This window comes from Herpailurus yagouaroundi, unplaced genomic scaffold (genome assembly GCF_014898765.1).
Source record: "Herpailurus yagouaroundi ecotype Mexico unplaced genomic scaffold, PumYag 142, whole genome shotgun sequence".
NCBI classification, from domain to species: Eukaryota; Metazoa; Chordata; class Mammalia; order Carnivora; family Felidae; genus Herpailurus; species Herpailurus yagouaroundi.
Genome location: NW_024412397.1, coordinates 60,003,469 through 60,020,271, shown reverse-complemented (window position 1 = coordinate 60,020,271; position 16,803 = coordinate 60,003,469). Strand labels below are relative to the sequence as shown.

Below are 16,803 nucleotides of genomic sequence, written 5' to 3'. Positions count from 1 at the left end.
GCTTTTTTTGGTTTGTTGTGTTTAAATTATTGAGTTCATCTCGATCATTCAGCTTCCAGTCCCATACGAATTCCTCTCCTTTTTCCACTTCGTGTTTTTTCTTTCCTCTCATGGTAAAAAACTGTTCTTAACATGAATATATTAAGTCGTTTGCTCAGTTCTACAACATACATGAAGTAGTTTCAGAATTACTGCACCAATAATAATTCTGACATCAACTCAATTCAGTAACATTCAAGATTTCCTTCAGCACTTTGTCCTTAGAGCATATCCCACAAACATGTATAGTCAGAGTACTTCTTTCTATGTGATTCTTACCTGTTTGATGTACAGTTAAGTTTGCTTCTGTTGGTATCACATTTATGGTTTTCCCCCTTGCTGACTATAAACCTACTTGACCATACCTGTAGAGCAGTTACTGGGATAAATTCACTCTTTTCGCTCAACAAATATAGATTACCTACCATGTGCCATCACGGTGCCATCCACTAGGCTCATGTATCTGAGGAGGAGCACGTTACTGTCTTCAAAGAGTTCGCAGTAACAAGGGTGTCCAGTGAACAAAGTGGGTCATTGCTACCATAAAGCTGTGCGCAAGGTGCTGTAGGGTTCAGAGGAGGTCACACATGGCCCAGAGAACAAGTATTTCAAAAGAGGGTAAGACTCTTGGTGGTAAATGGGATTATCAGGGAGAAATGAACTTAACAGGTTTTAGAACAATTAGATGTACCTACTATATCTGTTTTCCTTCAGAAGAATTAACTATATTTATTGTAGTCGTTTTCAAGCAGTGTGATAAAAGTAGTAATGCCCATATATTGTTTTAGTGCATATTTTCATTTTGTCACTTCAGCTTCTTCATATTGACAAAAGAAGAGAATATCTTTATCAACTTCAGGAGTTTTTGGTGACAGATAATAGTAGAAATTGGCGCTTTCGAGCTGAATTGGCTGAGTAAGTTCTAACAATTTATTGGACTATATTTTGGAGGGATGTTTACTTACTTTCTATTTACCTTTTCTAGATTTGTTCATTACTTTGTGTAGATACAAATGTCTGTCTGATGTTCTATTCCTTTTAATATGTCTTGAAATGCAAGTGTTGACAGCAGTGAATTTTCTCAGCTTTTTTTTTTAAGCCTGTTTCACCATTTATTATTATTATTATTATTATTGTTATTGTGATAACATACACATAACCAAATTTGCCATTGGTGAGATGTAGTAGGTTCATTGTTATGCAACCATTACCACTCTCTGGTTCTGGAACATTCCATCTTCCCAAAAGGAACACCATACCCTTTCCCAGTCATTCCGCATCCCTCTCTGCCCTCGACTTCTAGCAGCTGTTAACCTATTATGTATGGATTTGCCTGTTCTGGACATTTCATATAAGTGGAGTTTTATCACATGTGGCCTTTTGTGTCTGATTTCTCCACTTAGCAGAATATTTTCGAGACTCATTCATGTTGTAGCAGGTGTCAGAACGTTATTACTTTCTGTGACTGAATAATACCGCATTGTGTACCACTTTTTAAAATCCATTCAATTGATACACGTTTGGGTTGTTTCTACTTTTTTGGCTGAAGTGACTGGTACTGCCCGTAATATTCAAATACAAGTTTTTCTGTGAACACCTATCTATCTTCAGTTATTTTGTGGTGGATTTGCTGGGTTATTTGATAATTCCGTTTCGTTTGCTGAGGAGCCACCAAACTGTTTGCCACAACAGCTGTACCATTTTACATTCCTATGAGTAATGTACAAGGGTTTAGTTTTACCACATCCTCCCCAACACTTGGTATTTGCCTTTTTTAAAAAGATTATAGACATTATTATAGTGGGTGTGAAGCAGTGTTTTATGGTCATCTTAATTTGTATTTCCTTAATAACCGGTGGTGTTTAACACCTTTTCATATGCTTGTTGACCATTTGTATATAATCTAAAGAAATGTCTATTCAGATCCATTGCCCGTTTTTTAATTGGGTTTATCTTAAGTTGGGTTAAGTTGTAGGAGTTCTGTATATGTTCCGGATTCCAGACTTCACTTGCATTTTTAAAAGATATCTTTGCTGGATATAGAATCGGGACTGCCAGGTTGGGTTGTTGTTTGTTGTTTTCTTCATACCTTAAAGGTGTCAGTCCACTGAGTTCTGGCTTGCCAGGTTTGGACTGTAAATAGGCACACCTCTTCTGCCCTTAGTGTGGAGGGTTGGGTCCATCTACTCAGGAGCAAGCTGGGTTTGGGCTTGTTGCTGTGATTGCCTTCGGTGCAGGATACGCTTTGATTCTTCTCGCCGGGGCCTGCCAGTGCCTTCTGCTGAGGGTGGGGACTGGGGTGCCAGGGGGCCTTTTCACGTGTTAGCATTCCTCCCTCAGCTCTCGTGCACCCCTGCAAAACGGGTGGGTCTCTTCCCTTCCCCTGGCTGTAGGCTGCTGTGAGGACGTGGTTGGCTCGTGCTGGAAAAGGGGAGAATCTTGGTTATTTGGGGAGGCCCTGTGTGCCTGGGCTTTCTCAGAATTCTGCCCTCTCCCTGTAACATCCAGTTTCTGCCTTGTGTCTATGGTCAGTGTTGGGCAGAGGCTCCTGCCCCTCCTCAGCAGAAGGAGACTTGTGCCTGTTATGAGTGCAGGGTCTCAGCTTGGAAGGTTCTCTACCCCTTTCCCTGGAATAGAGTTTGCTCTTCTCCTCTGCCCCCAGCTGCAGTGTCTGCCTGCACCCAGGCGTGGACAGGCTCTGCTGCCCCTCCGTCAGCGCCTTAAGGCTCGAGCTGGGTAAAGAGAAGGACCCAGGAGGGGAGTGCGCGGGGTTGATGCCTGTCCCCCAACATGTGTCAGTCATCTCCTGCCTGCTAAGGGGCCTCTCCACTTTGCTTACCTGGTGCCAGACTGGCTCATGTGGTGTGCGCCCAGGGAGGGGAGGCCAACAAGAAAGATTGCAGTGTCACAAAATAAGAGTTGATAAGTGTGCCCCTGTCTCTAAGGATTTATGTTTGTATGTATACACAGGTACATTGGTCATCGCTGCATTATGTATATTCATGCCTCTAGCTTATTCCCTGCCGACTACAAATGTAAATAATCTTAACCATAAAACCTGAAAGGCAAAAGTCTCATTCGTATCTGAGGTATTTCTTGAAGGGCATTGTTGCGTCCACTCAGAGTAGCGTCATGGACACTGTCACTCTTCAGGTCTCGCGAGACATAATAGGAACACTCGCTAAAGGTAGAGGACCTCTTCACTTCTTATCCCTCGTAGGCCTGCCATTCCCTTCAAAGCTGCTCAGAGCCTTGGCAGTTCCACACCAGGCTACTTGATGCCGCCAGAACTTCTTATTTAGAAAACTGATTTATAGGTGGAAGTATCTCAGTATCTGGACAATACCTGTGGAAAAAACATGTTCCGGGTCCCATTTGAACCTACTAGGAAATGCTTTGCTCTGTGTCAGTCCCTGCGGACACAGAATGCCGCAGTTGTCTCCCTTACATTCAGAAGGCAAGAGCTACTTGAACTCGCATAGCGTTTAGATGCATTTCCAGATACACGGAGACTGGAAATAACTCTATGCATGAGAGACCACACTAATCATGAGTCTTTGCATGCACTTGTCTTACAGACAAGTGTCCAGTGGGACAGATGATTTACATGATTAACCTGTTTTCATTTATTTATTTTAAAATTGTAATTATATTTTTATTTTTATAATTCATTTTTATAGACAGCTGATTTTACTTCTAGAATTATATAGTCCCAGAGATGTTTATGACTATTTACGTCCCATTGCTCTGAATCTATGTGCAGATAAAGTTTCTTCTGTTCGTTGGATTTCCTACAAGTTGGTATGTGTTAAAATTTTTATAATTTTAGAACAGCTAACTATTTAATAAGATCTTAGAACAGAAGACATTCCTCACTTGTGTGTGTTCACCCTCTTAGGTCAGTGAGATGGTGAAGAAGCTGCACGTGGCCACGCCACCCACGTTTGGAGTGGACCTCATCAATGAGCTTGTAGAAAACTTTGGTAGATGTCCCAAGTGGTCTGGTCGGCAAGCCTTTGTCTTTGTCTGCCAGGTAAGTGAAGACTTACCCATTTGTGACCCCTTTCTCTATCTAAAGCTATGTTTCTTCTTTCACTCTTGGCCTCTCAACACCTTGTTTCTTATCCCTGCGGAACAGAGTTTTGCCAGGTGGCTTTTCACAGGATCACCTGTTCCTTGGAGTTGGGTGTCTGCCTTGCCCATCCCACAGCCATCCACTAGAGGGTGCTCGGGGTCCACGGCCCATGGCACATGTGTGCAAATGAATGTGACTGCACACTGCAGGTCTGCGTGGAGCCACTTAAAAGCTGTGTGTCTGCAGGGGCTTAAAATTTTGTCATTTTTGTTTTGAGTTCCCAGGTGCCCGGAATATTGGTTTGAAAGGAACTAACTAAAATCTGTAGCACTTAAGCTGTCACTAAAAGATAACGCTAGCTGGTATTATGGTTTGATAGACTAACTTGGCAAATCTAAAGCAGCTGTTTCTCTTCCCTAGACTGTCATTGAGGATGATTGCCTTCCCATGGACCAGTTCGCTGTGCATCTGATGCCACATTTGCTAACCTTGGCAAATGATAGGGTTCCAAACGTTCGAGTGCTACTTGCAAAGACATTAAGACAGACCCTCCTAGAGAAAGGTGGGTTGGTAGGTGACTGTGTTAGGAAAACCGTACGTGGCAGGGAGGAGGTTCGTAGACTACATGGATAGATAAGTCGCTAAGCAGGAATATTGTATGTTCATAGGCAGAGTCTAATAAAAGAATATATTTGTAAGTTGTTAATGGAGGTTCCCCCTAGAAAGGACATAGATTAGAGGACAGGGACTTTTCACCTTTCTGCTCTAGTTGCGTTTATTTGATAATTGCAAACTTACTGTTTGAAAAATTGGATAGTCACTTAAGACATTATGAAAAATTACCGCCTTTAGTCGGCCCCAATTGACATCTGTTACTGTGTTTGGAGCTAGGAGGCATGTTTGTGTTTCCCCCTCCTCTTCATTAGACGAAAGACAAATGCCCCTAGGATTTGCTTTGCTGCAAATCCTAGTAAGCTGCTCAGGATTTCACTTGTTTTATTGTAATCTTCCTAAAATACCTAATAAATATCATTTAAATGCATGAACTCATGAATGAAGCACAGAAAGAGGTTTGTAATAGGTTTATAAGAATATGGGTAAATGAATAGTGTTTCTTTTTTCTCCTTTAGAACCCAGTTAAATTGTTTTAGGAGCAATTATAGGGAAATGGCTAGAGAAGACTGGCTTTCAGTCTGCATGTATGATTGGTATTTGGGGTGTTTTTCCTGAGCGAATGAATAGCTGTCACAAGTGTAAGTTTTAATATATTAGCTTAGTACCGCTCAGCCTTTTAGTCCATTCTAAAAACAATCAAGATGAACCTTCTAACTCTCTTACGTTTGGGGAGTCTTTTCATATCACACAAATCAGTTTGGATTACTGCGTATAATTCAGCATGGCTTGTGTTTATACTGGGAGAAGTTAGGGTTATGACGGAGAACTTAGTGTACTTATACTTGATAAAACTGATATGTCCATAAAACCGATTTCATTTGTAATCTGCCCTTTGCATTTCCAGAATATTTCTTAACCTCTGCCAGCTGTCATCAGGAGGCCGTAGAACAAACCATCATGGCTCTTCAGATGGATCGTGACAGTGACGTCAAGTATTTCGCAAGCATCCATCCCGCCAGCACCAAAATCTCTGAAGATGCCATGAGCACCGCTTCCTCAACCTACTAGAAAGCTTGAACCTCGGTGTCCTCCTGCTTCCTAGGGAGCCACAGGCTGACAGGCGCTCCGCACGTGTGTGATCTGGGACAGCCTCTGGGAGGAGGAGAGACCTCCCTCTCTTGCAGACTTAATTGCAGGTGCAAGTTGCCTACACTGATACCAGGGATTTTAAGAGTCAAGAGAAAGTACAGTAAACACTATTATCTTATCTTGACTTTAAGGGAAAATAATTTCTCAGAGGATTATAATTGTCACCGAAGCCTTAAATCCTTCCGTCTTCCTGACTGAATGAAACTTGAATTGGCAGAGCATTTTCCTTATGGAAGGGAGGAGATTCCCAGAGACCTGCATTGCTTTCTCCTGGTTTTATTTAAATAGGTGGAGTGGCAGCCAGAAGGCGGCTGTGAGCCGGGATGTGAAAGAGACCTTCAGTATTAGCCCTGTTTCCACGCAGGCAAGGACCTGTCGGTTCTGTGGCCCTCTGCCCAGTCCGCCCTAAGTGTGAATAGTTTCTGACGTGTGTAAATGGGAAAGGAGATTTTTCGGGGGTTTCTCCTAAGGGCTTGATGCTAACACTAAAGTAGAATCCGATTTTAACTCTTAAATGCAGCATATTGCTGTGCACATTTACAGAACGTTGGCCAAGTATCTGTGTCCTGATTTTCTTCATGCTGGTCATGACCTGAAGGAGTTTATTGGCACGTGTGCTGCGTGTCAGGTGTTTTTACCTTGATCACGACCGGCTGTGAGGTGCGGCTTTCCTTCACGCGCTGCACACGCCTGTAACCACTCTGGGGAGTGCTGCCGTCTTTAATCATGCTGTTTAACCTGTTGTGGCACAAGTTCTCTTGTCCAAATAAAATTTATTAATGAGATCTATAGAGAAAGATGTATACACTTCCGATTGTTTTCTAGGTGTCTGCAAATCCAATCTGTGACCTGTAGTAATGATTTAGTATAAAGTGGGGAAACTAGATTAAAATATTTGTCTTTTAAGTAGTTTAGTAATTTCTTTGCCATCCACACCTGCCACCCAGGGCCGGGCTCTGCTCTTGGCAGACAGCGTCGTGCACCGGGCGCTTAGTGCTGAAGCTCTGTTTCTTGGGGAACATTCGGAGCCTCTGTGTTTCCGCGGAACAGGATAGTGAAAGCCGCTCGTCCGGGGCAGAGTGGTCTCGAGCTCCGATGAGAGCATTGAAGTGCCACATAGAAATGTCCGTCCCTCTGATGGGCCCAGGTTGAAAGACCCAGGTTGAAAGAGTCCCTGCGGTGCCTGCGTGGGTGAGCTTTGGTTTTGGTGACTCGGCTGCCAGGGACTCCTCAGGGTTGCAGAAGCAGGACAGGCTCCCTTGAACCTTGTGCGTGGATCTGGGAACATGTGGGCCGCTTTCTGTACAGATCATTACAAAGAAGCCTTGTGTTCCTTCACTCTCGCGTTAACAGCCCAGGATCGTAAACGTGAGCGAGTTCCACTGGGACAGAAGAGGCAGGAAGTACGCGGGTGGCATGTGAAGCGGGTGCCGAGGGCCGGGCTGTGGAGAACAGGAAGGTGATGAGGGGTCCGTGGGGCCTGGAGGGCGATCAGAGCAGAGATCGGAGGAGGGTGTGGCCTCGTCTGATGTAGCCGAATCTCTGGGGTGCTTGTTCCCTGATGCTAAGTTCTGGTCATACACTTGGCCCCCTAAACTTTCCGGTGCACAAACCACACCTGAAATTGTACAACTACTGTAAGTGTACAACTGCAGTTCTACACAAACAGCAGCGTTTTCTTTTAAGCAGTGGCAGTAACAGCATGTTTTGGGGTAAAGAACTTGAACCCAGGGTAAGCCGACAAATGCAGCAGCCGGTTCTTCCTCGTGAGCCTTCCTGCTGCTGCCCGGTGCCGCGCTGAGGAACAGCAGCAGGTGCCCTGGGGGTCTCCAGGTGCCCCGGGGCCACGCTGGGATTCCACTCACGTCCATGGCAGTGCGTACAGAAGCCACCTGCACTGTTGAGCAGCGACGACAATGAAAGCAACCCGGTGTGGATAATCATTCAAGATAAGGAAAAGGCTGCAGGTGTCACCTCTTCGGTTCTCAACCGTATTTAGTCCCTGCAGTGGGCTGGCCGAGGTGTGGCTGGTCCTGCTTCGGGGCGTGATGGAGAGCGGTGGCCAGGTCCCCAGGACAGCAAGGGCACCCTCTCGGCTGACAGGATCTCCTAAGGGAGAAGAGTGGGCTTCCAAAGGCAGCACAAAACCAAGCAAATGAGTAAAGTGGACGACTCAGCAGTTCTTTGAAATCCTTGAGGAGGCAAAAACTACAAACCAGTTAATACTCCAACTAATTTCGTAAGAGAAAAATGAATAAAATAGTAATAATCACGTCCTCCTAGGTATTTAACGTGGGCTGGCCAATCTTAGAAGATATTCTGTGATCCTAGGACTTTTGAGGCAGGTCGACAAGGTGAAGAGGAAAACTGTATTTTTCAAAAACTAGAGCTCATTACTCAGCCAGTACAGTTGGTCATTGCCGGGCGCGTCTCCCGTCCTCGGCCCTCGCCTCCCCCGCCAGGCAGGCTGGGAGCGTGCAGCACCCCCTTCTTCAGCCTCTGCCTGGCGCTCAGCGTCATGGTGCCGCACCTGACCTTGGCTGCCCCGCCCCTCGTCTGGGAGAAATCAGTGGGCGAGCTTCTGTGAGTTTTCAGGGCATCCCTTTACCCGGCCCCCAGGTCACCAGACTTATTTGCGTAGTGGAATTTTGGCTGTGATCTTTGTCCTTAGGTCTTGGAGGTATTTCTGTGATGCCAGACCGCTCATTTTTCTGGAACCCTCTAGCTGAGTTGGCAAGTGCTGAGTTCCTGAGATCATTTACCATGCACATGTCCTATGAGCTGCCCAAGCTGCCGGCACCCTGTCACGGAACGTCCGTCCAGGCGATTCTTAGTTTGCCGGGCAGGCAGTCGGGTGCACGGTGTGTTACTGATCCTTCCCACGCCTGTCGGGTCCGCGCCCCACTTCACATTGGGTGAATCTGTTTCCTGGCAGACTGGCAGCTGAATACGCCCAAGGAAGCAAGTCGAGAATCTGCCCTCTCCGGCGTCAGGGGAACACGGGTGTCTAAAACGGCAGGTGTGGCATATTTGGGAAGCCTCAGGGAGCAATACTTCACAGACACAGCTCCAAGGAGGGAGTTTCGAGAGGGGGCGGCGGGGTTTGAAAGTGACCATCTACAGGAAAAAGCGCGGCTCAGGCTCTGGGGCGCGATGGTTTCCTTGTATGGTAATGTTTCCGTGCAAGATTCCAGGAGACAGAAGGAATGAGTGATGGGAGGAAGAGAAACTCCCAGCAACTTGAAACCATGCAAGCGGCCTCTTTACGATTAATAATCTTCTGACTCAAACCAGAGGAATAGAAGGTGAGTCTGGAAATCATGTGAGTAAGCAGGACTCTGTGGTTCTGTTGTATTTGTGAATTCCCTTTTGAGCCTTTCTAAAGTCCTCATACCAGGTGGAGAAGGTCAAGAGCAGGGCCACCTGGAGGGGTCGGTCGCTGGAGGAGGATGGCCGGGAAGGAAGGGGGCCCGGCTGCACCCGGCACTGGGCCCTGCGGCCAGCAGGGTGGGGACCCTGCGTGGATGGAGGCCAGGCCCTTCTCTCTTGGTGTTCCTGACTGTCACGTGACCTGGATGAGTCCGAGCCGGGAGAGTTCGCGTACCTGCTGCTCACTAGGAAACCAGGTGGTGGTTTAGGTGAGGGTAGGGTAGGGGAAAGAAGCCCAATTCTCCGATTCTCCCACCAGAAACCCCAAATCTGAGGCCGTGTGATCCTTTGAATGCGAATGGATGTTTTGACCCAGGGGAGGTGTTGACCTTGAGAACATGTGCCCGTTCGTGAACACAAAAATTCGAACAGTGATCCGTTTTGGTGAAGGAATTTCTGCAGTGAACTGCCTCAAGGCCAAATGAATTCTTTCATCTGTTTTCTATAGAGAAGAAACTAGTTTTAATCTTACAGAAACTGTTTTCCTTAAGCATCCTTTTCTTAGAAAGTCGGACGGCGAGCGTCCCGTTCAGGGATCAGATTTTATTCCATGCAGCGTTTTACACCGCTGTCACAGGTTTATTTCCAAGGCTTATTTAAGTCAAATTTTCCCGATCTAAACGTGGCAAGATCGGATACTTGGAGTTTCTAGTCAGAGAGTGTAGCCTCTGAATCTCTCAGCCTGACCAGCTGTACTTCGTGTCACGATGCCAGCAGTTATTGACTGGATACAATGCACGTATTGGGTCGTGTCTGTCGGTGTTCCGTGAGGAAGCCGTGAGCGGTTCTCGTCGGGCGGCCGAGGAAACTGTCACCGCTCCTGTCCCTGAGAGATGGCGGAGCCTGGAGCTCGCCGGTAGCCCAGTGCCCTGGGAAGGTAGGAGTTTGGGAAGGAAAGTATCGGAGGACAGGAACGTTACCTACTCAGGCACGGACAGGAGGAAAGCGGGCCAGCTTCTCCCGGGGCACAGACAGTCTCACTTGGCTCGCTCTTCTCCGTTCCAGGGAGGCCGTGCCCGCTGCCATTTAACCTCTGGTGCCGCCACAGCAGGGATTTGCCCCCTCGGCGGGACACCCACCCTCCCCCTCACGGGAAAATTCTCAGTGCGGTGTGGTCCGTGTGTGTGCATCGTAAGGCCGCCAGCTGGCTTGTTTTGGACAGCCATTTATTCAGAGGTTTTTCTGGTGGTTTTGTTTGGTTCTGGCTTCTAAATATGGCTGGTAGGGGCGCCTGGGTGGCCCGGTTGGTTCAAGTCCGACTCTGGCTCAGGTCGTGACTTCACGGTTTGTGGGATCGAGCCCCACGTCGAGCTCTGCATGGAGCATGGAGCCTGCTTGGGAATCTCTGTCTCCCTCTCTGCCCCTCCCCTCCCCGCCACCCCCCCCCCCACCGCCTTCCGCCTTCAAACATTAAAAAGAAAAGGGTTGAGTATTTGATACTTATAGTCGGTTTCCTCAGTTGCCAACCAGCGCATTCATGTGTGTGGCGGTGCCCACGTGGTGCCTGGCCATCAGGCGTCACGGCCACAGTGGCTGCAACGGCAGCACCAGACACGGCTGGTAGGCGAGCCTGAAGCCCAGGAAGAGCCAGCCCTCCTGCAGGTGACCGGGATCAGCGAGGGTCAGCCAGGTGCAGGATGGCGGGAGGGGGGGGGGGGGCTGTGTCCTCCAGTGGCCCCAGACTGTTCCGCTCGCCTCACCCACCGTCTTCCCGTCTGCTGCCTCCTTCGTACATAAGTCCGCCCCCTGGTGATCAGACCGTGAGCTTGCTCGGTGGGGCTCCCGCTCTCTTACATTGAAGGCAAAGAGCCAAACGTGGTCAGTCCTAAATGCGTCCTTCCCTCCCCAGTTCCACCTACTTGGTAGCGTCAGCACTTCCCGCATTTTCTCTGCGTTTCTTCAGTACACCGAGGCCCCTCTGTTCCCCTCAAGCAAGAACGGCCCTGGCCTGTGCAGCACTCAGGGTCTCAGGTGTGAGCAGCCCCGTCGCTAGTTAGCGCACTGACGTGGGCTGACCAGACAAAAAATAAAAATACAGGAGAGGAGAGAAAAGCCAGGACACCCTTATTCAAATATCTGTCACTGCTGATATGAAAGTAAAACGGAACCAGGACGTCTGCACTTCAACGGCAACCTCACCAGAAGGTCAGCCTAAGTCAAAAGACCAGAGGCCCGGGAGCGAGACGGCATCACTCCTCAGGGGGCTCTTCCGCCCGAGGAGCTGCCCTTGGACAGACGGACAGACGTGCCTGGGTGGCCCCGCCTGCCAGTTCACGTTTCATTCCAGAGAACTCCTTCCGTGCTGCTGCTCCCTGCTAAGGGAAGCAGACAGCAGATGTCACCGAGACCATCTTAATAGCAGCAAATGGTAGAATTTTCGGTGCGGCCTTTATCCCGAGGCTACAGACATGCTCCTGAAGGGCAGGTCTTGCTTGCTGTAATTGGAATCCTCAGCAGTTTCCGGCCTGTGGGAGCTGGGCACTCCAGAGAATTGAGCCCGTCTCTCCCTCCCCCGGGTCTGTTTTGAGGCCATCGGAACTGGGCCCAGGATGCCTTCACAGAGGCTACTTCATTCCCTCTCAGGGGTGTGTGGTGACAGCACACGCATGCTGTGGAGTCTCTTACGTTAACCCCCACATCACCAAACCGAGACTCGGCTTAAAGTTTCAGCTTCTCCCAGAAACGGAATTGTAAGGTAGTGGACCCAGGCCATCCTGGGAAGACAACTTTGCAGTAACTGACCTGCTTTTTTGGCCCGTTACAACTTCTTTGTCCCTGCTCGCTGCAGCCTATAAAATCTCACTTCGTACAGTTCCTTAAACTCCCTTCTGTCTACTAGACGGGGTATTGCCTGATTCAAATCAGTTTTTGCCCCCCCAGATTTTTTAACAAGCCTCAGTTTGTAACCGTTCTGGTGTCAGATGTGGGATCTGAAGGAGACACCCATCAGCCCCCAGGACCAGTGAGGAACCAGGCATAGGTGCCCATCTGTGGCTGAGCTTGCTGCTTTCTGGTTGCCTTGGAGATGGTGGGTAAGTCCTTCTTAGCTCCGGCCCTTGGAGCTTTTGCGTTGTGAGCTTTCAGGCTTTGAGCCTCTCCCCCCCCCCCCCCCCCCCACCCCCGGATTGGGTTTGACTTAACCAGAATGGATCCAGATTTCATTAGGTCCAGCCTGAAAACTGGATTGTATCCAAGGTCAGACTAGGTCCAAGTTGGAACCGGACTGGGTCTGGGGTCGGATTCAGTCTAATTTAGCGGGCGGGACTGGGTCGTGTGAGGCCTCAGATGAATAAAATCTGCTGTGGGGCTGAACAAGCAGGTTTACCTTACCAAGGATAATCTCGAGTTACGTAGCGGCCACAGTGGACAACTTTTAACCTAGCCAAGCTTATCCATTTATGGCATGCCTAGAGAAAAATGGGTCTCAGCCAAGCGCTCACCATTAAAAGTAGAGGAAAATTATTTTTCCTCGTCTACGGTTTCTGGTGAGCAGGAAGAGACCTGGTGGAACAACGCACTTACTGCAGCCAGGATCCTGGGGAAACTGGCAGAAGCCAGCGAGCTGTGAGAATTCTTGCCCGTCAGCGCTCCCGTGTCTCTGTGGTGCCTGGTCCAGAGAGGAAGGTAAAATGTTACTGTGTCCCTCCCTCCCTTTCTTCCCAAATTCAGACTGGCAGGCAAGAAGCATTTGTAAGAATTAGACCTTCCTGGGGCGCCTGGGTGGCTCAGTTGGTTAAGCATCTGACTCCCGATTTCCGCTCAGGTCACGATCTCACAGTTCATGAGATCGAGCCCCACGTCAGGCTCCGTGCTGACAGCACAGAGTCTGTTTGGGGTTCTGTCCTTTCCCCCCGCCCCCTCTCTCCACCCTTCCCCTGCTTGTGTTTTCTCTCTCAAAATAAACATTAAAAAAAAAAATTAGATCTTTGAACTGTAACTTGGAATTTGCTTTCCACTACCCATTGGTTATCGATCCTTTCTCTCCCATGGCCAGTTATGTTGCCTCATTGTCTCATTTTGTATCCACAGAACTTAGCTTGTCGACTATTCAGGATGGGGACCCCAAAAGTATGGCTGGACAAAAATGTGGGTTACACTCTCCCTTTGGGGCTAGGGTCCAAACCTCTGTTGCCAACTCTCAGGGGAATTGTCTCTTCTGGCTGTCTTTAGGATAATCAGACAGTAGTATCTTATGCACCTTCTTTGGGGATACCTCTTGTGTCCATGGGGTTGTTCAATACTGACAGGAGTATCTATTGTCTCAGCTAAAACCCGACAAGCTATTTGAAAGAATTTTTTAAATTAGCTAAATGGCCAGAAGTTGGCCAAACTGGAAGCTGATATTCAGAGCCTGATAGGAGCTTTTTTAGGCCTTCTCCCCAAAGTTAACCTGAAACTATAGGTCCTGAAGGAAAGAAAAATATTCTGAAGTCTTTGTGGAAGTATTTACTAAAACATTCCAAAGACATAGAGCTCTACAACTAGAGAGTAAGAATCTTGATTTCCATCTTAATTGAAGATCTTCTCCCTGATGTAAAAGGAGAAAATTGCAGGCACCCAGGTGGCTCAGTCATTTGAGTGTCTGGCTTTAGAATTTGGCTCAGGTCATGATATCAGGGTTGTGGGATCAAGCCCCACATGCTGAGCATGGAGACTGCTTAAGATTCTGTCTCCCTCTGTCCCTCTCCCCACTTGTAGTCTCTGTCTCTAAGGAAAAAAAAAAAAAAGGCAAATTGAAGATAATATAGTTGGGGGCACCTGGGTGGCTCAGTCGAACATCCAGCACTTGATTTCAGCTCAGGTCACATCCCAGGGTCGTGGGAGCAAGCCCTGAAATCAGGCTCTCCGGCTGATCATGGAGCCTGCTTGGAATCCTCTCTCTCTGCCCCCACCCCGTCCCACCCGCCACTCCCACTCTAAAAACAAATTTTTTTAAAGATAATGTAGTTGGATGGGTGGGGCAGCCTCTTGGTATCATTCTGATTGCAACCCAATTCTTTAAGGAATTCAAAACAACCGTACTTCTGGTGCCTGCCTGGCTCAGAAGAGCGAGCAGCTCAAACTCAGCGTCATGGGTTCAAGCCCCACACTGGGTGTAGAGATTGCTAAAACCAAACTTTAAAAAATAAATAAAAACATGTTTGCCTTACAGATTGAGCCTTCACAAGACTAGAAATGTGGCTCTGAAACAGTCTAAAGCTCACCTGTCATTTTCATGAACCCTAAAACCGCCCCCCTTCACCTCAGAAGGCCTGCAGGTATTGTGAAAGATGCGGACTTAGGGAACAAAAGTCCTTCTCAGCGGAACTTGCATTCGTTCTCTGTGCCTTTGAGATGAAAGAGTCCTCTACCTGGTCTCCCCGATGTAATGCTTGTCAGGAAAGAAAACTATTTTAACATCTTCTGCACAGATATTAGTGAAAAGCTTAAGCCATCTGAGCAGGTAACCTTAACTGACTCCATTCTGCCAGAGACAAAATTTGGTTCTTTTGTAAACTAGTGAGTTTTGTATTATTTAGCTATCTCGCGGCTAAAATCTTAAAATGAAAGCTACAAGATCTGTTTGCATCTGTAGGTTTATGTATGTCAATGTATGTACGTTATAAACGTGACTTCTTTTTTAGCTCCAAAAGGTGTTGCCAAAATTAACTTGTAAAGAGCCCTATTTAATTGGCTTAAAGACAGACAAGTATTATGTAAGTCAAGTATCCTCTCAGAAATACTGGAACTAACCCAAAAGATTTTCTAGTTCATGTGATCTAGGATAATCTTCAGTACATAAAAGCTAGTTTAAGTTTGTTGGTTTAACTAAAACAGGCATGTCTTTAGAGTTACTAACATTAAATATAATGTGTACATATAACTTTTATTCTACCTCAGTTTACTTAAAAATCAAATAGGCTCACATTATGTCTGTTACAGATTTTGTCAGCAAGAAAGATAAGATGGTGGTTAGCTGCTTAATTGCAGGAAAATTTCAATGACCGGTCTAAATTGTTAAGGGCAAGTGAATTAAAATAGATGCAAGATAAAACTTTATAAATGAACTTTTCAACAACAATTGTGCTTTTTGGTATGTCTACTTAAAAGTAGTTTTCAAAATCTTTTTGGTAACTTGAAGCCTTAAAGTTATACTGAGACAGATAATGCATATTCATGGAGTATCTAGATCACTTTCCAAATAAGATAAAAATACCAAAACATTGACTCAACAAAGGTTTTAACCACTTTGGCTTCCTTTTACAGAGGAGGTGAAGACATTCGGATCTACCAGTAAACCCGTTTTTGTGCTGCATTGGAAATTTTACCAAGAGAAAGAATATGCTTTTAGCAACTTTGAAAATGTATTTATAAATTTGCCAGTCCACAGAATGCAGGCTTTACGGTCCACATTTGCTTACTTCTTAGTTTTCACTAGGAACAAAAGATCTAAGGCTTCCAAGTTCTTCTCAATGTGTGTAATGAAAGCTACTTAGAAATTATAAGGGCGGAAGGAAACATCTGTGTATGGAAAATAGGTAAGGAATGTAAAATGATTGGTTGAATTTTCCAGAATTAAAAGAGAAAACTTTTCTAGGACAAAATCTGAATGGATAGAAAAAAGTTGTAGAAGGTTTGTGGAAAGAGAATCTTGGCAGGATTTTACATGTGGTCAAGCTGGCTAAGATTGGAATAGATTTATTAAAGTTTTTTAAAAAATGAGTCTTAATATCAAAAGTACACTGGTACAAAATTAGAATTTGGTTTTCTCTCCGTTAAAAGGACAAAGTTTTCTTAGATTATTGGTCTGCTACTAAGAACCTAAGCAACTGCTGCAAAGGTTGTTTTGTGGTTGTTCTTTTTTTAACCTTTGGATAGCAAAGATTTTTTTCTTTCCCAAATAACTTACTGTGCTGTCTACAGTCTTATATCAGGTGTTTGATTACTTAAGAAAATCCAGTCTTTGTCATACTGAGAAAGCTAACTTTTGTTCACCTGTATTTACCTTTTCTATATTTACCGTAACATTTTTTTTTAATTATAAAGTTTTATTTTTTGAGAGACAGCATAAGCAGGGGAGGAGGAGAGAGAGGGAGACACAGAATCCAAAGACAGCTCCAGGCTGAGCTGTCAGCACAGGATCCAACGTGGGTCTCGAACCCACGAACATGAGATCATGACCTCAGCCAAAGTCGGATGCTCCACTGACTGAGCCACCCAGGTGCCCCTACCTTAACGTTTTCTATTGCCACTTTTATACAATTATTTCATAATTACCTGTTATCCTGTTTAATCAAATGTTCAAATCTTTTAACATTTTCTTAAAATTCTCAAGTCTTTTTAACTTTAAACAGCTTGAGATTTATCCCAGAGGGCTCCTGAAAGACTTCAAAGGCTGTCTCTCATTAATTTAATATGTTCAAATATGTGGGAAGCGCCGTCAAATGCTTTGGTTTTGTGTGTACAGTAAACCTCAGGTTATATGTGTGTGGATGTACCAGAAAACCGAAGTTTCT

General features: G+C 46.2%; 1 protein-coding gene across 2 annotated transcripts in view; it reads left to right on the top strand.

The window, feature by feature from the left end:
* PPP4R1 (protein phosphatase 4 regulatory subunit 1) overlaps window positions 1–6,784 on the top strand; it is a 51,741-nt gene extending 44,957 nt beyond the window's left edge. For both annotated transcript variants that reach the window (XM_040479405.1, XM_040479404.1), the window contains exons 15-19: window positions 854–954; window positions 3,720–3,840; window positions 3,938–4,072; window positions 4,535–4,676; window positions 5,634–6,784. In XM_040479405.1, the coding sequence (XP_040335339.1) occupies window positions 854–954; window positions 3,720–3,840; window positions 3,938–4,072; window positions 4,535–4,676; window positions 5,634–5,797 (663 nt within the window). In that variant the 3' untranslated portion in view covers window positions 5,798–6,784. The remainder of the gene's footprint in view (window positions 1–853; window positions 955–3,719; window positions 3,841–3,937; window positions 4,073–4,534; window positions 4,677–5,633) is intronic.
* The last annotated feature ends 10,019 nt before the right edge of the window (window positions 6,785–16,803 follow it).